The sequence below is a fragment of the Passer domesticus genome, chromosome 1 (genome assembly GCF_036417665.1).
Source record: "Passer domesticus isolate bPasDom1 chromosome 1, bPasDom1.hap1, whole genome shotgun sequence".
Classification (NCBI taxonomy): Eukaryota; Metazoa; Chordata; class Aves; order Passeriformes; family Passeridae; genus Passer; species Passer domesticus.
Genome location: NC_087474.1, coordinates 24432043 through 24457219, shown reverse-complemented (window position 1 = coordinate 24457219; position 25177 = coordinate 24432043). Strand labels below are relative to the sequence as shown.

The 25177-nt window shown below is 39.3% G+C and overlaps 1 protein-coding gene and 1 long non-coding RNA gene across 3 annotated transcripts in view; one reads left to right on the top strand and one right to left on the bottom strand.

The window, feature by feature from the left end:
* SDHAF3 (succinate dehydrogenase complex assembly factor 3) overlaps nucleotides 1-13588 on the bottom strand; it is a 28924-nt gene extending 15336 nt beyond the window's left edge. The window contains exons 1-2 of one of the 2 annotated variants that reach the window (XM_064410805.1): nucleotides 13299-13588; nucleotides 7804-7989 (exon numbers count right to left, since the gene is read on the bottom strand). In XM_064410805.1, the coding sequence (XP_064266875.1) occupies nucleotides 7835-7989; nucleotides 13299-13464 (321 nt within the window). In that variant the 5' untranslated portion in view covers nucleotides 13465-13588 and the 3' untranslated portion in view covers nucleotides 7804-7834. The remainder of the gene's footprint in view (nucleotides 1-7803; nucleotides 7990-13298) is intronic. The other variant, XM_064410796.1, reaches the window with a different exon arrangement.
* Nucleotides 13490-25177, top strand: part of LOC135294920 (uncharacterized) — a 27580-nt gene continuing 15892 nt past the window's right edge. Inside the window, exons 1-3 of the long non-coding RNA XR_010356900.1 lie at nucleotides 13490-13629; nucleotides 14783-14970; nucleotides 24625-24841. This is a non-coding gene — a long non-coding RNA (uncharacterized LOC135294920). The remainder of the gene's footprint in view (nucleotides 13630-14782; nucleotides 14971-24624; nucleotides 24842-25177) is intronic.

Sequence of the window (25177 nt, the reverse complement as noted above, 5' to 3'; positions counted from 1 at the left end):
AGACACAGTGCCCAGCTCTGACATGCAATTTCATTATGGCCTAGGGAGTCTCCTCTTGTTTCACCAGACCAGCAGCAGAACAGCACTCGAGAGCTCAGAGCTTGTTTCTCAGACAGCTCAATCTCCACACAGATTTCAGATATGACAACTCTTGATTTGGAGAAAGGTAGATAAACCCAACAGCTGTTAAGAATCTGCTAATGCGTGACAGAGAGAATTCAGAACAAAAGCAGCACTTGCACTTGACAGCAGAGGAGACAGCGCTCTCTCTGCAATAACAACTTATTGCAGTGCCAGGGAATACTTTGAGAAGGTACCAGAACTCAACCACCCACCCTGGGAGCTTGATGCCACAGTACCTGGCACAGGTTTTGACCAAGGATAACCATCTTTATGCAAAACAACTCCCAAGTTCAGCCAGTGAGCTGGCACAGATTGCAACCAGCAGGCAGTTTGGACACAGCCACCCTGCTCTGGAGCACAGGAGTTTAACAGCATGGAAATGGGCTGTTCCACTGCCAGCTGCAAAGCAGCCCAAGCACACCAGCTCAGCTGTACAGACCCACCTTTAGCTCGACAATGCTGTGGCCAAACACTCCTCAGAAAACACTGCAAGAGGTGTTATCTCTATTCCCAAGCAGTATTTCATACTGCTTATTCATACTGCTTATTTCATACCGCTTGTTTTTGTCTTGTCCTTTGTGCTGTGCAGTTTTTGTATTGGGATAACTTCTTCCAAAACCCCATTACTGAGAAGGCTCCAAAGGCTCTGAATGGCAAAGTACAACATTCGGAACGCTTCAAGCAGAATTAATACAAAGGTTTGCTTGCATGCAAACATGTTCCAGTTCTCTCACTGCAAAATTCCAACTCTTTTCTCTTAACCGAACACTCTGATACATGAATGGCTTTACCTTCATACTTCAGTAAAAGAGCTGGAAAGGAACTTCAACTTCACCCACAGCTACTGTCCACTGAGGGACTGTCCAGCACACTTCCCGTTTCAGAAGAACCCACTGAAATCACCCTGTGATTTCAACATGCTTTGCTTCAAGTCAAAGCCATTAAACACTCAATGAAGTAGATGGTGCCAAACCCCTGAAATACACCATGCATGTATACTGCAGAGCTGCAGATCTATGAATACAGAAAAAAAAATCCAAAAGGCTGTAAATAGTTAACATCTAGAAAATTAAGTCTGTGAAACACTTAAGTTTCTTAACACTGGATAATTGACAGTAATCAATGCTCCAGAAAACATCCTTAGGAGAAGCAAGTCTGTTGTAACATCAAATGAAGTCAGAAACACTTTTTCCTGAAAGTGATGGGAATAAAACAAAATGCAGAACACACAATTTCCAAGGAAGAGCTGATGAAACCCAAACTACAGAACACAAAGGAGAACTTTCCCAAGAAACGTGGGAATGCAATAAAACTGCCACTGATGGCTTTTTTCACAGATTTTTCTCCAGGGCTCAAATGGCATCCCCAGATCTTCACAGGTTTCCCATCAACCACAAGAAAGAAGTCTGCATAATTTTTGAAATTGAGGAGGCATAATACATGTGTGTGTGTATATATATATATACACACACACACATATATGTTTAACATATTCTCTCTCACCAGGAATATAAAACAAAACCCTTTAGAACGTAAAAAACAGACACAGGTGGTTCTGTGTGAAAGGTCAAAAACTTGTTAGCTACATCAGGAGTATTTCCATTACTGGCAGACAGATGGAAGGAGTCAAGGCTGGAAAGGTGACACCCATCATCTCAATCCAGGGTCTGGTGGTCCAACCATATTTACCAATTATCAGAATAGTCTTCTACTGCTCTACAGAGGCCAAGACAGGCCTTGCCTACATCCAAAACACCAGCAGCTAAAAACACCAGCTGTTGAAGTTTTGAGATAGCAGTACGTCATTATTCATGTCCCAGGACACATAATCACAGGACAATGTCTTTCCAAAATTTGGAAATTACAAACAGAATATTCTTACCAGGATTTCCTTGTCTATTTTCACTTCTCAGTTCCTTATTACACTTACAACTGGGCCATCTGTTTTTCCATATGCTTAAAGGTTTTACAAGGACTTGGCCTATTGCAAGCCACTGAGACTTCAGCTTCTGTGTCTTTCTTGTTACATATTTTCAGCAATTCCAACACAGACACCTTTACACCTTCTGTACTGAAGCTCCCTGAGCCCTAAAGGATTTCTGGGTCATCCTCTGTTCAACTAAAATACTTTGAAGAGCAAAGGCATCTTACCTCACACACTACCATTTTTGCAGCCTTGGGGTTTAATGCATCAGCAGGAAACAAACCTTTAAACAGTTCCATTGTAAAATATAAATATTTAATTGTTTATAGCATATTTATAGCAATATAAATATTTAATTGTTTTATATCTAAAAGCAAAGGTCTACCACAATTATTTTCTCCTATTTGGTGAAGTCTGGGAAACACTCTGCTGCTGAGGAGTGGCATCTGCTGGTAGACAAGGACTCCACAAAAATCAGATTCACCAGTAAAACAAATAATAATTTTTTTCTTAAAGACAAATAAGAGTTCACATTATTTACAAAGTAACTCTCACTTCTTTCTTGATCAACAGAATGATGATGTTTTTCTCAACAGTGTAAATCCTTTCAGTTACACTGATGGTACTGAACTGCCCATGAACCAGAACAACATTGCAGGTACTACCAATGAAATTTCTTTTCACTTCTCAATCAGCAGCTGAACTGAAGAACAAAAGACATATTTGCTATTTAATTAAAACCCTTCATATCATGGATCTCTTAAATAAATTCTTAAAATGACTCACTGTAATAATGGATGTTAAATAGCTCACCAGGGTACTTCACTGTGAACAATAAACTGAATTTAAAAGGCCCACAAAACAACAGAATATCATGATTTGCTGAACACCTTAAAATTAATTCTAAGCATAAAATCAAGTTTAAACTACTGCGAATAAAGTACATAGAACAAGTAATTGAACATGAACCAAAATATCCTTAATTTTAGAGCAGCCTGTTTGTACCACTGCCAAAAGCTGACCTACACCTTCCACGAGGTTTTATTATTGGAACTGTGGCAATCTGTAACTTTTTGGCTTAAAATATCATGGTGGATGACTGACATATGCCATATCCATTTTGAAATGGGCAGAAAAAAGAGAAAGAGATTCAGTTTAAATGTTTCACTGGCATCCAGGAATACAGCAGGAATAAGCAATATTTTATACTATATTTTCATTTTTAAAAAAAAACTTCCTACTCTAAACAGTACTATGCAATACCAACATACTTTGAACCAGTATCTAAAATGTGACATTACTAACAATAAAACTTTTTATTTGGTGGAAAAAACATTTCCATTTGGCCTATTACAGTACACTTCCAAAAATACAATAGTTTTAAAATTCAATAGATCCATTATAAAAAAAAATTAAAATAGTTTTGTATCTACATATTGAGGCTCCATCTGCTCTTGGGTTACTCTCCTGGGGACTACCACGGCTGATCTGGATTTTATAATCAAAGAATATGCCAAGTTGGAAGGGACCCACAAGGATCAGTCCAACTCCTGGCCCTGCTCAGCACCATCCACAAGAGTCACACCCCATGCCCAAGAGTGCTGTTTACCAATGCAAATCCAAACCAGAAAGCATATCATGACAATATTATGACTAAACCAGGTGGAAAGCCCAGTAAAGTTTTCTAATTGAAAACCCTTCTCGGAATTTGCAGCAGTCAGTTAACAATTCTCAATATATATTTCAATAAATAATTTAACAATAACTGAATCTAGGAATTCTAGTTTGTATCAGAAAATTCAGCAGCCTCTTTTTTCCAGCATAGGAACAAGGCTTCTCTAGCTAAGTATTTGCTGCCATCATGTGTGCACTTTAAAAACTGCAAACTTATGAACAACACTTTTCCTTCATCAGGTCAAAAATCATCCATGAGAGTACACATAAGGGCATTACAGACTTCAGTCAGAAGGTGATGAAGTCTCAAGGATTGTTAATGTAATATGAATTCTTACCTCAATACAGACTGCCTATTAGAATCCAAATTCTACTACAAAGACCACATGCTTTCACTATGCAATCATAAGAAGCAAGAAACTGGTTATAAATAAATGGTATTTGATGGCCCACAAAAACAAATAAACCAGTTTCTCTGGCTTATTCCATGCAAATATCAATACTTTCAACACCACCCAACACCTCCAGCCATGATATCTCCAAAGAAGCAACAGTGATGGGGACATAAACCCTTGCACCACGCTTCTTCTGGTTCAGGAAGAAAAAAAAAAAAAAAGAACAGAAAAAAAAATGTTTCAGTGACCTAATGTTCATTTCCTCTAAATTACTGAATAGAATAGTTCAGCAAGAAGGAAAAAATACAATAAAGTTGTATAAAACTAGTTTAATAAGTCAAGTTTACACCATTCAATAATTCCCACGGAGAAAGAGAAGATGCATCATTGTGTCTCGTGTTAGCCAGCCTTGAAACATGGGTGCAAGATCAATTTAGAAGGAATTTCACAGATTTACCTAGTTACTGCAGTAAGGAAAAAAGAGCATCTCTCTTTCATCTTAGACTGCTCTGTGTCTCACTAATATCCCTGAAACAATAAAAAACAGGACATTAACAGGACTCGACCCCCCGCCCCCCACATTTCAATAAGCCTCAAATCCAACACAAAGTGACTGTGCTTCTAGAAGGGATTCTAATTGTTCATTAGAAATACCTAATTACTATACATTACTTCTGGAAATGACCTTCAAAAGCTAGAAGTTCAAACATTTTATCAGATACTATGTTTAAATATATTTTCTAAATTATATCCTTCAAAAATATAGTTCGAAATTAGCAGCTTTGAGACACAGAAACAAAATATATTTCAACAGGAATTTTCTGCTCGATGGATTCCCAGGAGTGAGCTGCACAAAAAGCAGGATATCTCTAAGAAGATGTATGGCTGTAAGTACAGTCAGCTTCAGCCTCAAAACAGACAAAGCTCTCAGCATTACAAAAGACAGCTAAAGCAACATGAATGGTGATAAAGATGCCACTAAATACAAGATTATGAGGTCAAAATCTGAGGTTCAACTTCTTGCAAAAAACAATATGCAATTAAATTACTTTAATATCAGTGAACTGTGTAAAAAACCCTTTCATTCTTCAATGGGTACACATCAGTATGTCCTAAGTATAGCTCTATATATAAAAAATCTGGGGCTTTAAAATCCTCCAATATCCATAACGCTATTTGTGCAACCTCACATTACACTGAAAGAAGAAAAAAAAAACAGTTTCTAAACAATTATTCTAATGTGCTCCAGATACCATTTTACCTTGCAGAAAATATCAATTTTCTGTCTACACAGGACAGAAAGGCATATCTATACAGTATATGCAATTACAGCACTCATAATATTATTGCAGTAATTACAAAATATGGTACTTGACAGCACTTGTAGAAAGTTGGCAGTGTTTACAGTGTTGATAGTGGAAATGCACTGACAAGGCAGTAAAAAAACCTACCATGCTTACAAAACACTACACGCTGACAATATTCACACAAGTACCAAACAAATGCTAGAAGGAAGGTGCCAATAAAATACAAACAAGCAGAAATCCTCAAAACTCTGCAACTGCAATTCATACTCTGTTTGTTTGTTTGTTTGACCCATGTGGTATTTAAGACACTACATTGTCTTAAAACGCAACAAAGTTCAGACCTCAATACCTTGTGCTGCAGAGCAGAATGAGTTAAAGGACATGAACAACACCCCTGAATTGGTGAAGATTGTACAGCAAGAGCTGCGAGAAAAAGCTGGGAAAAAGAACTGCAGAAATTGAGAAAGATACATGAAGAAGGAACTGCAGAAACCATGTCCCCTTCTCAAAGAACAGAACAGCCTGCTGTGCAAAAGAAAACATATACATTATGGCCTGTACTAACTCACACGTAGACAGAACAATTGGAAATTGTTTTGTTATGCAGAAGCTAAAATAATGTAACTATCTGTGCCTTTTGTCAATAAACATCTTTGCAGCATCATACTGCTTGATCCATCTTTCAATAACTGTTAACCTTCATCTCAAAACCTAATCTGGTAGGTTTTCTAAATTCTACTGCAGAATACTTTAAATACTAAAAATAGGGGTAAAACACTGGGGCAAAAGAATCAGAATACCCATCTGTTCCTCTTTCCTTTTTCTTCTGTTTTGTTTACATATAAGAGAAAGCAAGAAATCTAACAACACTCATACTTGCACACATACAACTTGAAGAAAACCTTTTAAGAAACCTATTTGCTTTCAGTAACCTGTGTTAAGTTAAACTTTTTTAAATGGCTGTCATGGAATAATGAAAAAGAGGAATCAGCCTAATTCACAGCAAATAAGAGTATTTGGATATCTCAATGCACAAAATAACAGACTGCTGGTCATTGCAGCTCTGCCTTTAAAAAAATCTGGAGGTCCTGAGAATTATGTGCTATTACATATATAATTTATACACAATAAAGGCTTTTGATTCCCTAAGTTTCACACATATACACAAGTACAATAGTATGCCAGGAACATGGCTATGCACATGCTGTCTCACATGGCTTGGACAGAATTTTATACCACCACTAGATGGAAACCTGAATTACCTTTTAAACTGACAATTCTGTAAATTCTCCATTACTGGTTCTGCTTCCACTGTGTCTGGCTCTTTTCTTATTTAGAGACCCGTTCTTACACTGCCTGTCACTAGCCTGTACTCATTAGGAAGGTGCAGGTTTCTGCTCATGGAGCAGACATTCACAAAACTTCTACAGTATCTTCAACCCTGAGACATATGGCCTCTCAGTGCTATTCAATGTAAGGAATAAACTGCTAAAACTCATTAGAGATGCATCCCTCTTCTACAGCAATTTAAACTTCTCAATCTAAGCTGGAACTACTAAAATTGCTATGCTCTGCCAAGAAACTTCAGATCAGGGATTCAATTCACGCCACATTTTAAATATCCAAGGCATGCTACGAAACTATCTGAAATTTATAAACCTATTAGCACATCATGTATTTATACTTGCATTAAACCTGAGGTGACTGGCACAAGCAAGTGACTGCCATTACTGTTGGATGTCACCCCTATGACTTGAATATGATTTCCTGCTGTGTCAAAACAGATGTAAATAAAAACTTCAACTAGCACATAAGCAGTTAGAAAAACAGCCCTCTGACTAGCTACATGCAATCATAGATATGATAGCATACTGATAATTGGCATAGTAACATGACAGAAGCATTGAGAATACTGATGCTACAATTTATAAAATTTTTAATTTAGAAAATACACTAAAGGTCTAAAACCAGCATGTACACAAGGAAAAAAAATCCACAAAAAAACAACCAACCCAATAAGAAATCACTGGCCTCAGCAGCAGCCAGGTGAACCTGAAAGACAATGATGCTGCTTTCCAGGTGAGAAGTAACAAACTCCCCTTCCTGCAACAGATGTGCATCATGCACAAGGCAGTGGGTATTCACCTGGCTACCCCAAGTCTAACCACTTCAGAAAGCTCCCAGACTGCCTGGATTCTCTATGGAAGACAAGCAGACACCAGCTCCTGCTTCTAAACCCAAATCTGAAAGAGCACTGAAAGGGTAGAACTCATGGCATAATATGAAAAAAGACGTTATTTGCATGAAACCTCACAAAAGGGATTCACAACAAAAGGTCAACCTTTGCAATTGCACTTAAACACTAATTCAGGACACTCACCAAATCATGGGTGCACCCAAGCAAAATTTCATCAGAGGTAGATTTCAAATCCTACAGCTAAGCAGGCCACCGGGAACGGCAGGTCAGAGCAGCAGCCTGATTTCCTGTTGCCATTCATGCCTAAATCCCACATGCTCTTCAGTTTATCAGCCACAACTCCCTGGCTCTCAGAAAAGTGCAAAATTCCTTCCTACCTTTTGAGAAATACAAAAGAAAATAGAGGAAATTGACTCCAATTTAGTTCTTACAGATTAATAACTAGCGAACACCCTAAGTGGGGGATAAAAACATAGGACTCAGTAGGAATTTACTCTTAATAAGAAGGTTTTCATCCAGATAGCCATAAAAATCACTAAAAGCAAATTCCAATGTATCCAGAAATGTTAAACTGAAATACCACTCTAAAATCCTATTTCACTTAAATAAAAGTAATAAAATTGCAAAAAACTTAAATACATATTTTACTTCAAAAAAAAATTATTTCTCTGTCAGGCCAAGAAAACATCTCTTATATAATGTACTTCACTGAAACTGAGAGCAGAATTCAGAATGCCAGCAGTTGTTTTATACTATCTACATTATTTGCTGAAAGACAGCACAAAAGGCAACCCACACATCCCATTCCCACTTCAGTCTGGCTCCAGTACTGGCCACAATCTCCTCTTCCACCCTCTTGGACTATCTGCTCTTCAAATTCTCCGTTCAACATTTCAACATATTTTTGAGTGCCAGTAGTTTAAAAATAAATCAAGAAGGGGAGGGAAGATTATACTTGCCCAGAAAATTAAGAAGCAAAAAGTTCTGCAAGTGTATCTGCTGATGAGCAGAAAAAGATATATCAGAACTACTATGTTCTCTGAGATATGACAGCACCCCACAATCATCCCAGCAAAGTAAATGCTGCAAGTGACGCAGGCAACTGGAAATAAATTGGATGAATGACAATTATTTGTATTGCATCAAATACACTGATTCAAAAATTTAGTCATTCCTGAGAGGCTACGTGACAGTTCACTTGAAAGCTTGTAAAAAGATTTTCAGGGTCAAGAGTAACCAAAGAATTTCAAAGGCAATTTATTCAATCTATTAAATTGAGAAAATGATGTGTAATTCTGCAGAATGATTCTGCCTGTCCTAGACACAGTCCAGGCCCTCTCATCTACAGGGTCAGGCTTTTAAAAAAGCCAAGTACAAAATGGTCATTTTCAAAATTAATCCTTAAATGTGAAACAAATTGTTACTGAAATTATATAGCTGAATATTGCACCTATTGCAATCTGAAATTAAGTAATCAATACTATTTTAATATTACTTATCTTATGTAAGCATTCTCATCAGCTACCATGATTTAGAAGACTGCTGAACTAATTGACTTATCATACCTGTCAACATTAATTCAGTACCATTCCAAGGTAATAATCAGTATCAATCTAATTATATCAGCAGTCTCCTGTAAACGAGTACCAATTATTTTAATTAAAATATTAAATATTTAGAAAATAGATAGGAACAGATATTAATAATTTATATGCTTAATTTGAATTTACCTGAACAAGTATAATTCCTGAACAACAAAGTTTACTTTCTTTGTATCCCCCTTTAATATTTTCCAGCAGGTTTCCAGACACAAACTAGCAATCCAATACCACAATATTTATATTCTTCTACTTTTACATAAGCACATATGGACTTGCAGTCTACTATTGGTCATACCCACTTAAAAACTCCTCCAAGAATATTCAATGGATAGTTTCCCTATTTCATAAATGCAAATAAGGTCAGCTTAGGTTTCCTACAAAATTTCATTAGCCATCTACATGGTTTGCTCTCATACTAAATCCCTCAATTCCTGTGCATTCTAAACAAGATGAAGGCCCTACTCATCTCCTTTACAGGAAAACAACATGAACCACTCATATACTACAGCCATATAATTTCAGAGCTTTTTACCTCCTGTCTCCCCTCCTTTATTTTTAAAGCTGATCTTAGAAATGTCCCTACAGGTTTTCCACCATGTCTCACAAGAAATAAAGGAAATTTGCTCCATTTGTGAGACACAATCACAGAATCATTCAGACTGCAAAAGACCTCTAAGGTCATGGACTCCAACCTTTGATCAAACACAACTTGTCAACTAAAACACGGCACTAAGAGCCACATCCTGAACTAAGAGCCATGTCCTGAACACCTTCAGTGACAGTGACTACACCACCTCCCTGGGCAGTCTGTTCTTAACAACCATTTTTGCTAAGAAATTCCTTCTGATGTCCAGCCTGAACCTTCCCATGGCACAACCTGAAGCTATGTTCTCTCACCAGGTCACTAGCTGCCTGGGACAAGAGGCTGACTCCCACCTGGCTACAACCTCAATATGCCTGTTTTCTAAATGTTCAGCTAATATGAATCAAATTGGAGGACAAGAAAGCACACCACAGGCTATAAACTTCAGGCAGACCCAGAAGGTCTGACTACCCAAAGAGAGCCTGAAGAGTTTTAGCAACAGTCAAGTAGTTCCATGTTAAAATAAGACATCCTTGGAAATTTTCATTCAAAAAGCATTTCAGATGACTTATTAAGATTACACTTCATACTGAAATCCTCACTCAGACTCAAGAAACATCACTGCAATCATCATATCCATAATCTTTACCCTCTGATGAATATACATCAAGATATATTACTTGAACATAAAATTAAGAATAGTAATTTTCTGTAACACGAGACATCATGCCACTCTGTACCAGATGCCTTCAACAGAAGGCATGAGGGAAGAACATTTCCAGATGGGAGCTGAATACCGAGAACACCAAAGTGCATACAGCAAGGTATATGCTTAGCCTAATGAACAAGCAAAGTTGGAAACACAACATGCCAAAATACTGTTATCAGAGCTGTAAGCATGTATTTAAAAAAAAAAAGACACTTAACAGGAAATTTAAACAACCAGTTTGTATTAATGTTGTAGTGATTTGTTTAGGTGGATTTTTTTTTTGTTTGGTTTGATTGGTTTTTGTTTCGTTTAATAAAATTAGAGGCAGGAAGTACAGTGATGGTACAGGCTACATGAACAGCAGCATTATCTCAGCTTCACTTGTGGCTAGCTGGGTGACTCTCAGGCAAGAACCTAAGCACTTCACAGCTATGCTGGTGTGTCCTGCAAGAACTGTCCTGGAGCTTCCAGCCTATTTCAAAAGAGTGTCCTGCTGCCCAGGAAGGGTGCAAAGAATAAAACAGAGAAGAAGCAAGTAGTGCTTCTCCTCTCAACTGCTCACCACCTGATGACTGATGCCCTGCCCACGCCTGAGCAGTGATCAACCCTCATGGCCAATTTCCCCCAGTTTATATACTGAACATACTACAGGTTGGATGGTGTGGAATATCTACTTGGCCACTTTGGGTCAGATGTCCTGGACATTCTCCCTCCCAGCTTCTTGTGCATCTCCTCACTGCCAGAGCATGGGCATCTGAAAAACACTTGATTTAGAGTAAGCACACGTAAGAACAGCTACAGCAGTGCACTACCAACTTTATTCTCATACCAAATCTAAAACACAGCACTGAACAAACCACCACAAAGAAAATTAACTCTATCTTAGCCAAAACCAGGACAGAGGACTGACTCCAATATGAGTTAATTAGCGGAGTTACCTAACCTCAATTTGTTCACAGTACACTTTCCTCAATTACCTCATTCAAGTCTTCATGGGGCTGGGAATCACAGCATAACATAAGATGCAAAGCAAGTCTCACAGGCCAAAAAATGTGAAAGTGTGATTTAAATTTAGCACTCAATATAAATTATTATTTGGGTGAGAAAAAGACCCCAGAACAAAACAAAAATTAAAGATGAGAAGAGACACATTAACTATGTGCTAATATCTCCCAGCATCTTGTTAAAAGACAGACATATTTGCAAAGTTCTTTATATTCACACACTCAAAACAGTTATTAAATTAGTTTCCTTTCCTTGAACATATCATAGCTAATAGCACTAAATGTCAGGTTTCAAAATTCAGCTTGTTACTTGAAGTCTAATTTTTGTCACCATTTTCCCTATAATCTACCTTTAAAACATTTCAGAACTGAAAAACATTTTCACTACTTGTATACTTCACTTTAAAAATGGCTAAAGATATTTCAATGTAAACATTTCCTTCCTTTTCTAAAACTATTTTAAGGAAGATTTTAGCACTGAAAATAGTAACCTGTAACTTGTCTCTTTAGCTCATGTTAAAACTGAAAGCAGTGATGCAGAAACATTTCAGCAGTATCAAGTAAACGGCAATTGAAAATTACAATAGCATCAGGCATTTGAGAGGTTGATACAAATTTCTCTGATTTGAGGATCTATCAGTTGGCAAGAGGCAATTAAAATACACTTATTCCTTTCCTCTGCAGAGAATACCAGGCAGTCTTCTCCCTGCTTATTCCTGATGTCCCAGTTACTTGAACCCACAAGATTTCAGCTACTGCAGGTAGAAGGGATGGGGGAGTGCTCCCCCACTACCCTTCTTCTGGTAAACTGGGAGGCAATGGGTGCTACCTTTGCTAACCACCTTCCGCTGCAAAGCAGAACAGAATTTCCTCCCATAGAAAGGAAAACAGTTTTGAGATTCAAAAGTACCACCAAGCCAGGAGTTCAAGGAAAATTAATGGGAAGCCTGTCTATACATCTGTCTCTTGCAGCTGTGTTCATGCTTTAACTGAAGCTCCTCCTCTGTGAATTGCCTATACATTTACCTGCATGTGGACTTCTTGGGGACCTATTATTACGGTATCTACTGGGGTCCAGGCATGTGGGAAAAGCACCTTATGGGTCTCCTTCCTCTGCTGCTTGTGGAATTTGTTACAACCTCATCACTCACGAGTGATCTGCTTTTCTCTCCTCGGTGAAACCAGGCAGGAAGTTCAGGGGAAGGGTGTTAAGCAGAGAAGCAATGTTCACATAAGACTTACTTCCTTAGGAAACACTGTAAAAATGTTACTCAGAAATGAAATGCAAGTCACAGGGAAGCTATTTACACCTATACTTAACTAATTATAATCACACAATTAATTATGTATGTAGTTATAAATATTTATATAGACTTATACAATGCATTATTATAGATCATACAGGTAATTGTGAGTACATTTTTAGTTACATATTTATACATAGCTAATTACATAACTGAGGTCACTCTGTTACATATACCTGTGTGTGCATAAGTATGCTCACACACATTTGAGGCAAGGCACTGAGAACCATAAAAGATAACCTGCCTAGAGACATGGAGTTACAGGGCACTCTGCAGCTCTGTAAGGAGCTCGCCCTTCACGGGAGCCTGCCCGAGGAGAGGGGATCAGCTGGGCTGGAAAAGCCCTCTGAGATCAGCGAGCCCAACATCGGAACAGCTGCGGCCGCCCGGCGCCGCTGACCTTGCCGGGGCCTGCGCTGCGCCCCGCCGGGCCCCGCCGCTCCCGGCCGCGTCCCTGCCCCGCGGGCTGCCGGGCACTTGCCTCCCATTCCCGCAGGAAGCGCTGGGCCTCGGCGGGCCCGGCCGCCTTGTGCCTCCGGAACTCCTCCTTGACGTAGCGGTCGCCCAGGTCGCGCAGGGCGGGCGGCAGAGCGCGGTGCAGCTGCAGGATGCGGCGGTACAGGCGGCGCGCTCCGCCCGCCATGGCGGCGCCGTGGGGCGGCCCGGGGGCCGGGCCGGGCCGGGCCGCGCCTCCGCCGCGGCAGCGCTCGGCGCTCCGTGTGGGGCCGCGCTGCCCGCAAACTTGGAGCCTGTGTGTCGACGGTGGCGTTTAGTGCGATACCAAGCAATGGGGGTGCAAATACTACTTGTAAGAATGTAATTATGCCACTAAGCCCAAGCTTCATACGCTTAAATGTGATTTACTTGTATTTTCACTACGAGACGAGAGGAGCCTTGGCGAGAAGCCTTACTGCCCCGTGGGACTTCGTGCCACCACGTTGTCACTACCGAGCTCCTGCGTTCTCCTGCCTCCCCCTTACAGCTCAAACCCCAACTCCCTAGCTCTCCGTAAAGCTTTTTCAGCAGCTTAACATCACATCCAACTCACCCATGTGGAAAAAGCTTCAAATGTCAGCAGTCATAGATACAATGGAAAAAGCAGAGTCAGGCAGTGGCAGCTGTGGCAAAAGTCCTGCCTCGTTGCGGATAAGTGTTAAGCTCCTTCCAGCCAGTGAAATTACTCATGATTCAAAACAAAAAGGAAACATTTCCATAGGGCCAGGGAGCATTAAGCTTTACTAAAATACTGGAAAATGACAAAAATGTACTGCCCAAGTCATTATATAAGAGCAACAGAGTAAAGAGCAAAGTACAGGCTGTTTTACTGACTACTGTTTCTTTGTGTTTAATTGTTGTCCTAAGCACTTAATTGATGGAAAACTGAAGTTCCCAATAACACGAAGTTACTGAAATAAAAGCAAATGCTTATAGGTTCAACTATTCTCAACAACAGTCTCCTGTCCTTCTCATGGTGATGCTGTCAGAGGGAGGAGCAGTGGGGCCCTGGCAGAGGTGGCCTGATCCTCACATTGATTGTCTTGCTATATTTTCAAACTGTATTTTCTGCAGACATTTCTTTGAAGGAGGATTTCTGGACCTAAAGCATTTTGTCTACCATATGTCTTTCAATATGTTCACAGTTTAAAGGTTAGAAAACTGATTTGCTGTATCACTTATTTGCAGGGATGCAACTCCTCTGAATCATCCCAGGGTGCATTCATTTAGAGAATTTATTTAAATATTTTATTATATCTTGACCACCGTACTCATGTTGCACATTGAGAGCTTTGTCCTTGCTACATCCACCCTGTGTGGTTTTTAGGAGTCCTCTTGTTCCATGGCCTGCTTAAGCCCTCTGCTGGACACTGACTTTGCCTCTCAGATACTCACCAGGCTCAAATACCAACTCAGGCAGATCTGTGACCTTCAACATTTCTTACATCTCGTCTTTCTGTCCACAGAGATCAAAAGCCATTTTTGCCCATGCTGTGGGGCAGGCAGTTCCTGCCCAGGAGGATTCCTGCAGCATCTCTGCATCTCCAGGCTGCTTCAGCTGCAGCTCTTGAGCCTCATCCTTGCACCTTCCCTAGGTGCTGCAAGAGGAGTGAGGATTTATCAGTGAATTCCCCCTGGAGCAGAAGATAGAGCTGTAAGTTCATCAAGCTGCTGATAACAGTCTAAGATAACAATTTTTATATGCCTAAGTCCTCGGAGGTCTCTGCACTATCAGGCAATGTTGTGAAGCAGCAGAGGCAATTGAGTGCCATATTCTTTGTGTACAGGCACAAACGGACTCACCGTCAGAACTCATTCAGATATGATACAATATTAGAGGTATTATTTCCATATAATGACTTCTCAGTCATCAATACTCAAAATGTCTGTGCCACACTTGGAATCCAGATACAATTTTAGTTAACACATGAGCACAACTCCTTTGCTTGCCTTTTGTTGGTGCCTCTGCTTCCAGGCAGCACTGCTTCTGTGCAGGGCACTGGGGCATCTGTCCTGCTGCTCCTGGTACTCCACAGCCTGAGAGCACTTCATAGTTTGCATCAAAGAAAGAGGCACCTTAGGAGAGTGTTCATCCCACTCCTTTTTGGGCAGGTAGAGGCAATTAACCACTACTTCCTCAAGTGTCCATAGAAGGCTGTACTGTGGTACATGTGATTTAGACAACCCATAATGGATTATTCTGTGTCTGACTGGGCTTTAGAGCACTGGGTCAGTGTTTGTTTTGCTAGAACTGGTGTGGATCCTACAAAGATACCAGAGTGTCTTTGTGCCATGCTCCATCATAGTGCCCTTGGATCTGGGGAGGCAGTGTCAGCCCTGCACCAGGTCAAGACAAAGGCAGTGGTTTAGCCAATATATTAAATCTCTATTTGCATGGCTAGTGCATGTGTGAGCCTTTTCTCAAGGATATACAAGAAATCTGTGGTAAAGCATGGATGCAAAGTGGTTTCTTAGCCATCCTTCTGAGCTGTGAAACTGTCAGGGTGACCATGTTGTTTGCTACAGTCCTAATTCCAAATATAGAATGACTGGAGGAACACTTCCATGTTTATTTTTTCCTTTTATCAGTAATATGTTGACTAAAGAAGATGAAGCTGAAGTATTTATTGAGCTGGTATAATTGCTGTAATTTTTTAAATTATCAAGAGCATCCTGAGAGAAGTTCTTTTTATGAATCAAAATAAATGATTAAATATAGAATGCAATGAAGTGGTATTTCTTTCCAGAACTGTTGGTACTTCTGATGAAGCTAAATTGTATTGTCATATTTAAAATATACCCCACAGAATAATATGCAATCTTTTCTCTAAATTGTGGATTAATGTTAAAGTACAGTCTCATTTCCTGCTATTAAAAAAAAAAAAGTATAGCCCTGTTCCATGTTTTCTTTTTTGCACTGTGCAGATCACAATAAAATTGCATCTCTCACTTCAGAATTATTAAGTTTTTAACAAACTCTCTAAGTATTTGAATATATCCAAGACAGTTTCTTTTTTCATGCTATTCCAGACCAAGCCAGATTCAAAAAACAAGCCAAAGATCTGTTATGACAGCACAGGTTGGCCACTAAACATTCTGTGGCACCTTCCAATGTGCCTTATAAACTAAAAAGACACTGAATTACCCCTTCTCTGTAGAAAATATAAACAGAAAATTAATACTTTCATAAATTACTTAGAAAAAGCCATGGGTGCTTAGAGATTCTGAGGATGCTTTTGCCTCTGTCAAAGTGGAGTAGAGTTTTGTCCGCGATTCAATAGAAGCAAAATCAGTCCTAGCATGGCACTGTCTACTTCAAAACCCACCCAAAAGTTGGACATGTGACCTACTGTGCGTGGATGCTGCTAAAACTGGAGCAGCTCTTTCCCCAGGGCTTGGGGAAGAGCTGATGACGATACCAGACGTGTTTGCTGCTGGCTGCAGAGGCAGCTGCCTGTCCATGTCTGGCTTGGGGTTCTTCATGCAGCCTGTTCTTGGTATGCTCCAGCCTGGTCAGCAGAGCATAGTAGTGAGAGCAGGACAGATGATTTTCTTCCAAAAGCTCCATTTCAGTGAGGAAAAAAGATGCCATAATAAATGTAATTTGGTGCAGCTCATCTGAATGTCTTCAGGTACTCACACATGCATCTGATAGTAGGATGAAAACAAATAGAGCACACTTCTGATGAAATAAATATAGCACATGACAATTTTGGAAAGGAGAGACAGCTGTTTTTGGACTACAGTCAATTACATGCTTGGCATGCTGATTGCTTTTGGACATTAAAAGGAAGTTCTGCTTATGCTTGAGCTGCTCATTCATTGCAGGATTTCTTGTACTTTCATCTGAAGCACATGATCCATATCATCCAAAACAAATTTTTGACAGTTCCTGAGGAAGCTCTGCTTGCCTCCTGCAGACATGAAAGATGCCAAGTGTGTTAAAATATTCAAAGTATTTAGCTACCAAACTCTTCAAGTTTCTGCTTGAATATGTGAGAGCAGAGCTTTGCAGCAAGCCAAGTGTAGGCAACATCAGCCCAGAGGAGTGCCAGGCTTGCACGTAGACCCTCCTGCTCACCATCTCCCCACCTCCATCTCCTCTCCCTAGTCCAGCACTGGATTTCAAAGCACACAGGCAGCAGCATGTCTCAGGGAAGTGTTGTGAAAGAAAAAGAGAAGATTGTGATTAACCTTGTGAGGGTTTTCTTTAATCTCATTTCAGAAACATCTAGTATTCAGTGGAAATTTTCTAAAAGAGTTCTACTCAGTGAACTGATTCAAAATTAAAATTTTGGGTAGAATGATTAAAGAGCATCAAAACTCAATGTAATGGCAGGCAAGATGGTTTTAGGGGGAAAATCCTACACTCTCTTTTATAGATGGTGCCAAGTCAGACCGTGAGCCGGAAATCTTTTTCATCCTTAAGCTATTGTTGTTTTCAACGTTCAAATAAAGCATCCAAAAGATTGCCTGTATTACAAAACATTTTTTCTACTTTTGAAAATTCAAACAGAATTTTAAAAATGTCATTTATTTGGAATTGCTGTGTGTCTTCTTGTAAACAATCTTTTTGGTAAATACAGTACTAGTTCACTTGGTTAATCTGCCACATGTGCTGTTCTGTTTAACTGCATTCAAATTTTGTAAGAGATGCAATATTCTGCTCTTAATTCACATAGTAGGTGAATTAAGAGCAGAATGTTGATGCTGAAATAAATACAATTGAAAGCACACATTTTGGTATTTCAAATATAATATGAAGTGTGCACCATTCATCGGTAAGGCTTTGTTTTCCTGTTCTACTTAGTAAGTCATTGTAAAACTTAAGGCCACAAATCCATTAAAATTCCTTCCAGAATAACACAAATAGAGCACAGAATTTTTATGCTGATGCTTTTAACAGAGGGTAGAAACAGAACAAGTGCATATATGATCAAATTTTAAAAATTAATATTCTCAAAAGCTGCAGAAAGGACCACATATATGTGACTCCAAAAGCATAGCCCAGCCTCAAGGCATCAGGAGGGAAGCAAAAGCGAGCCCCTTCTGAACAGTAGTGTCCATGGGTCCTGGGAGCTCCAGATCATATGTTGTCAGGCCCTGAAGCCTAAACTCAGGGAATAAAGCTATTCCCTAGGCTACATCACTTCCAAACTTTTAGCCCAGCTTCACATTAACCCAAGAGGAATTTAAAGTGCAACATAAACATGTTTAAATGAAGTTAGAAGAAAGCTTGTTGTCCCGTCTCCCGTTTTCCTTAAATATGTTTTATATGAATAGCATAGCTTACAAATGCAAGCTGTGAGGTTTCTCTGGCAGCATTGCAGCTCTAAGTAAACAGATGATAGTATTATTTAGTTTGCTTTCTTCCCTAATTAAGGTTTTTTAAGTTTCCTCTGCTCTCTGTGTGGCTGCTTCAGTTTTGGCATTAGTCCTGAGCCAAAGGGGACTGGGAAGAAGACTGTGCTTTGTCTTTCTCCCTCCCTCCCTCCCTCCACGAAGTAACCACAGATCAATTGGAAATCCTTTCTTGCTTTTTTAAGATATATAGATAGCAGACTACATGTCACAAATAAAGCATGAGCCCTGTGGTTCTTACTGGTCTGGGAGCCCATACCTTCCCACTGGGAGAGAAACAAAGGCACTGACTGCACTGACCATGGGAGGTGCAGCTGCAAGTGTCCAGGCAGTGCTGCACACCTCAGAGCACAAAGCAGGGCAAACCCACAAAAGTCAAAGCCAAACATAAATTTTGACAGCCTTTGAGAGTGTTTGGATTTCTCTTTTTACCATGCTCAGTGGTTACATGTTTACAGGTTCAAGGCTTTGCTATAACATTGTTATTGTTTCACAAATCCAGATCATTGTCTGCTGTTTAAAATGAAGCATGCATAATCCAACATCATTCATTATTTTGGCATAAACAATATGCTATCAGCAAAGCACATGTTCCATCTCAGGTCTCTAGTGCTTTAAAAGCCTTCTGACTGCATCCAGTCTGTCCAGGACAATTCAACATGCAGGCCAAGTTCTGGAATACTTAACTGGCCTCACGTTAAAACATTTGGCATCACCTTTGATGTGCAGCCTTGGATAGGCATCTCTTGTCTCTATCCAGTTTCTGATGTTGTAATCAATCAGGAAAACAAATCCAACATGAAACTGTGTAGCTCTGAAACTGTTTGTGCTCTTTTGTTGTGTTCCCTGCCCTGAAACTCAGCACCACACTGCAAACTGGGGGTGTATCTGGATGGCTACTCATCCAAGGTTTATTATTCACTGGATCTGGTAATATTTGTAATTACATTTCTTGATAGTCAGGATTTTCCTATGCGGTTTCTTGATATAACATCTTGTGTTAATGGTTGGGATTTCAGGATAGAACTATAGGATACCACATGAAAAAAATATTTTAAAGTATTTAAATAAATACTCAAGGTTCCTTAAACCCTTTTTATCCAACACCACTATCACTGTTAATCAGTTCCTCCCTCCACCCCCTCCCCAAACCACCTGAAGGCAGAATCAGTGGTGATCAAAAGACATGTAGCATTTCTTAGTATTGAAATTATCGCCTCAGTGAGATATGGTTTTTAATAGTGAGTTTATTGCTGTTGCTTTGTGAATAATGGCTTTTCACTTCTCCTAAACCAAAACAAAAGTTATTTACAAGGGGCCACAGGAATAATCTTTAGACTCAGGTAAGTTAGTGATCACAAACTGCTTGTTGCTTTGTGGAAGTGGCATTTGGTTTTTTACTTCTTTGAGATTTGCTTTTAAACTGAGATGTCGAAAGATAACTTGTTCTTGTATGCTATGGAGCAATAGCAGCTCCAGGTGCTATAGAAAGCACAGACCAAAATGTAGAGAAAAAAAATTTGAACTCTTTCAGTCTAATGTGGTAGGCAGTAGGATGGTCACAATCTCTACAAAGGAAAAAAGCTGGAGACTTTTCACTGATGGGATAAAGCAATTACAAAGTGTCCTAGCATTGTTTATTCTCTAATTTTATTTTCCCATCATATACAAGTTATAATTTTTTTATATTCATTAGTAGGGTATAAAGATAATCTACATTTAAAAATCCTTTACAATGAACCTTGAAAGCAAACTGTTTAATGGTGCAGCAATGTACTCCTGGAGTTTATGGTGAAAACAACATTCTGTAGGACAGATGATTTTTCTGTGAGCTCTAAAATTCATATGATTGCTGTGACATCTTGAAAACTTGGAGAATCCCATCGAGGTCCAGGGTACAGTGTCTATTTAAAATATTAAGCTGACATCAAAAGATGTGCTTGATGAGATCAGCACTTCAGAAATTCTTCAAAAGAACAGGAATTGTACCCATTCTGTGTTCAGCTTCATATAGCAAAACTGTACTCTTCTCAGCTTCCAGAGGGCTTTGCTGGGACTCATTTATTTTCTTCCTGCACCCTGCTTTCAAAGTTATGCCCTGGGAGCAAAACTTCTCATTAAAGACCTGGATTTCAAAGTGCTCTGAAATCCACAGGCATCTCCAACATGTTTTGAAAATTGTTACACCTCACCAGAGCCAGAGGCATCATTATCCATGCAGGTCTGAAGTCAGTTGGTCTAACAGGTCTTCAGATAATACCCCTTCTTTTCAACCTTCCCAGGAGAGCTGCACTTCATATGCTTGGAAATCCACTGGGATATGATGATGGTCTTGAAAACTTAGTCGTGACAATAACTGGAACATTTCACAGTGTAAATTTGGAGTAATTCCTCCCTCCCTGTGGAACTGCTAAGCAATTTTTGGTTCTTGATTTTCAAATTTTTTTTTTTTTATAAACAATTCAGAGAAATCTGAGGATATGAAACCTGTGAAATATGTGTATATTGCAGACTGATCCTAAGCTTAATTCTTCAGCTAACCAAACTGACTATTGAATTTTGGTAAACAGCAAGTTGAGAAATACTTAACACTAGTGATGGTTTAGAAAAAGTAAAACAAAATCAAAAATTACTTTTCTGCTACTAGAATATGAATCATTTCTCTTGCTGTCAGTAAATACTTTCAATTCCTTCTCGAGTATTGTCTGTCTGATACATGTGCTGCTGTACAAGCAAAGGAATAGATATGCCACACAAGTAGCACACGCTATATGTGCATATACCTGTTTTTATATAAATGTATGTACATATACGTGCACCCACATGCCCCTCCAAACTCACATATGTATCTCCATGAACACGAATACACACACACACACACACACACACACACACACACAAGTGCACACATAATTTTATTGCTGTAACTTTCTGAAATAACATTACAAAACCATTTTTCCTGGCTTACTTTGCAATCAGATTTTTAAGGCTATTAATATGTGCCTTTTTTTTCTTTCTGGTAACCCTTCCCAGTACTTTCCACAATATTAACTGTGTCCTGTTCATGTGTACTTGACACTCACCAATTGCTTTGCACACTTACCTATCAAAATGTGCCTCCAGGTACACTGAGATTGTCTGAGAGTACCCCATCACCATTCAATATATGGGAAACTTGAGAAACTGAGTCCTCATGACAACCTAGCCTTCAGTAAGAGCGTCAGAGATGGTACAACCACTTAAGGCTTTCCTGTGTCTCAATTCAGTGCTTCAGCCAATAGTTGATATTGTCTCTGAGGTTTGGACAACTTTGTATTATTCCACACTCTATCAATGTGTCAGTTTTTATTTAAAACCTTTTGGACAATACATCATTGTCATCATCATCAGATATATTACCCATACAAATCAATCTAAAGTCTATGAGGATTTTAGTAAATGCTTTCTATACATCCTATAGAGGCTTTCTCAACAACAGAAACGTGCAGCTACTAAGATCTGAAGCCTTAACCCTAAAATGAACTGAAAGGTGTTCCCACAGCAAAGGTGGAAATGCCCTAGCAGCAAAAGACTTGAAAGATACCGATTGTCTCTGGTTGACATTCAGTAACAGAAATATATCTTAAGGCAAGATTAAAACATTCATTAAAGAGTGAAAATAAAACATCATTACAAAAAAATGAGGTTTCCCTCTTACTCTTTAGTAGTTACAAAACATTCTTCTGGTTCTTTAATTGCTGCTTGCAAAGGCTCTGTACTGAGTCATTTAGCTTTGGAAAGTAACAACACTGTCCTAGCCTTCTTATTGGCATCTACTCCTATGCCACCCACATTGAGCTCCAAATCTGGATGCAAGGATTGCTGAGTTGTGAAGACTGTATTTGTGTAATTCTGCCAGCAACCACCCATATAACCTCAGAAGAATCAAAGAGAACTAAAGATATGCTGAAACATTCAAAAGTCATATGAACACCTACTACGACGAGATGCTTACAAGCTTAAGGATATTTTATATACATCCTGTTCCATTTTCTGGTTGGTCTTTTTAGGGTGGAGAAGGATGGGAAGTGGTCAAAGACAACTCTTTGTATTTGGTCATTTGGCAAAGTGGAAGTTTTTTATTCTATCCATCTCATCTCCAGATGGTGGTAAGCCAAATCTCAGCATTGTGCCACACTGCAGGACCAGAGAAAGGCAGTTGAGTGTTGCCACAGGATGAAAAATATGTATTTTAAAGGAGATGAGGACTAAAAACTGCTAAGAATTATTAGTGTGGTTATGTTGTTCAGCCATTCCAATAAGTTGGCTTATTCACTGTCTAGTAGTTGTTCCTTCCTCACTGGGTGTCTCCTTGCTGAAGAAAATGAAGAGATTTACCCAGGAACAACAAAGGATCAAGGCAAGATGAGAGTAGCTTCAACATCAGCATCCTCACCTGCCTCTCTTGGCTTCACCCCTCACCCAGGGTGTTCCTGTGTCCAGTTTTGCATGTCCTAAAGGAGTTTTGTCTTTAGCCTTGACAGATGAAACTCTAAGGCTGGAAACAGTGTTCTTCACGTCTGGAGTCTGGATTAAGTGTCCCAAGGATGGCATGGACTCTGTACTCCCAAAAAGCAGGAACTTCCAGGATGTCTCAAAGTGAGCACACAAAACGAATAATGCAGTCCGCTCCTGAAGTGTACTGTGCAGATGGAGACTGCTGTTCTGTGCATGCAAAGTTCTCTGGTTCATCTCTACATATGTTTATGGAGAAGGTACATATTTATGTATCCACATATGCAAACAGATGTCTGTATTGTAGACAGGAATGAGGAAAATTATGTAAAAGTCTCCTCCTAACTTTTTTTAAGTGAAAATAGCAGTGATCTGGAACACCTAAGGACAAATGTTCTTCCATCTGTGTTTTTAACCAGAGTGCTTAACCCTCCCACATTTACTTTCTAAGATTTCATAAATATTTTTCGAGTATTTAGCTGGCCCTCTGTATTTTCTCACTCTTCCAAAGTAAACAAAATTAGCTGATTTGTTTCAAGTTTAAGTCATTAATTTGTCATAATTTTTACTCCATAACTCCATAATGCATAAGGCTGCACTGTCTGGGATGATTGACTGAGTGGAAGATGTTTATTTGTAATAAGGATTCAAGAAAATCCCCTGTATCCACTGGAAATTATACACATAGAAATGTCTCCAGGAGTCTTTGGTTTTGTTAAAAGAATTATGTTTAAAGTTGCTCTCTTTAGGTCCCATTTTGACATCAGAGTTTCTCTTTAAAGAAATAACCCAGGCAGTTCAATGCTTTTTGGAGGGGGAGTGAAGGTTACCAGTGAACATCTTCTTGGCTGGTCAAGACAGTCAGCAGATTTCTGGGGTTTGGAAGGAAGAAAAAAAAAAAAAAACTAAGCTCACCCTTTGTTATCTAAACAAATATTTTTTAATATTTCTATGTGAGTACGTTCATAGGAAATGTAAATTAAAATCAAATTAGGGAAGACAATAACTAGGGGGACTCCACAGAGTCCTAGTAATTATTCTGGTAATAATTATTCCCTAGTAATTATTCTGGGAATAATTATTACCCAGAATTATTGTGGAATGCACCCATGGACACATGGTGCACCGCCTGCCAGCATGAAAGACAGAGGGTTTATATTAGCACTGAACAGGGACATGAGTGTCGCACTGACTGTTTGCAGGCTGCATCCCAGTTACTGCAGTGTGAAAACCACTAACATACATGACCACTTGCAAAACTCATGGAGGGTGTGGTGACATAGGACCGCAGCCAGAAATCTGCATCTGATTTATTTTTTACTCACAGTTAGGTGTCACTGTGTTTAACATGACAATTCATATCCCATAAGAGCTCTGTTTATAAAAGTTACACATATCAGAGAAATATGGCAGACATTTCCTTGTTCTTGCTTATGTTTTCTTGTCTCGATAGAATGTAGCCTTTCAGAACCGAAATCCAGGATGACATATGCAAACAAGCAGCTTCACAGATACACACATTCCTGTTTTGTCCTGCATCCTGAATGCTGCCAGTCAGGAATCAAATGCCAATTCTGACGCTCTGAAATTATTTGAGGAGGGAAATCCAGCCCACAGTTGTCCCATTGCTATGCAATGTACAGAAGGAATCATCTGATGTATATGGTCCGGTAAGAACTTCCTGCAATATTTTGATGGTCAGATTACTTTTATCACAGATTTCTCTTTTATTGCTATGAGGAGGACCCTTTTAGACCGTTATAATCACAGACTGAACCATTTTTTGCTTGTTTGTGTTGTGCTATCTCCCTTCTCCCTTTTTCTTTTCTTCCTTGCAACAGCACTGTGAAAGGCCCATTGTCAAGCAGTAGGGTTGTGACATTAGGGTCAAATCCCTTTGCTCACATTCCCTCATCTCCTCTGTAAAGGATGAAATCTAAGTGAGGGAGTGACATGCAAAATTGTACAGAGCTTTGGAGCACTCACTTACATTATACAAGATGCTG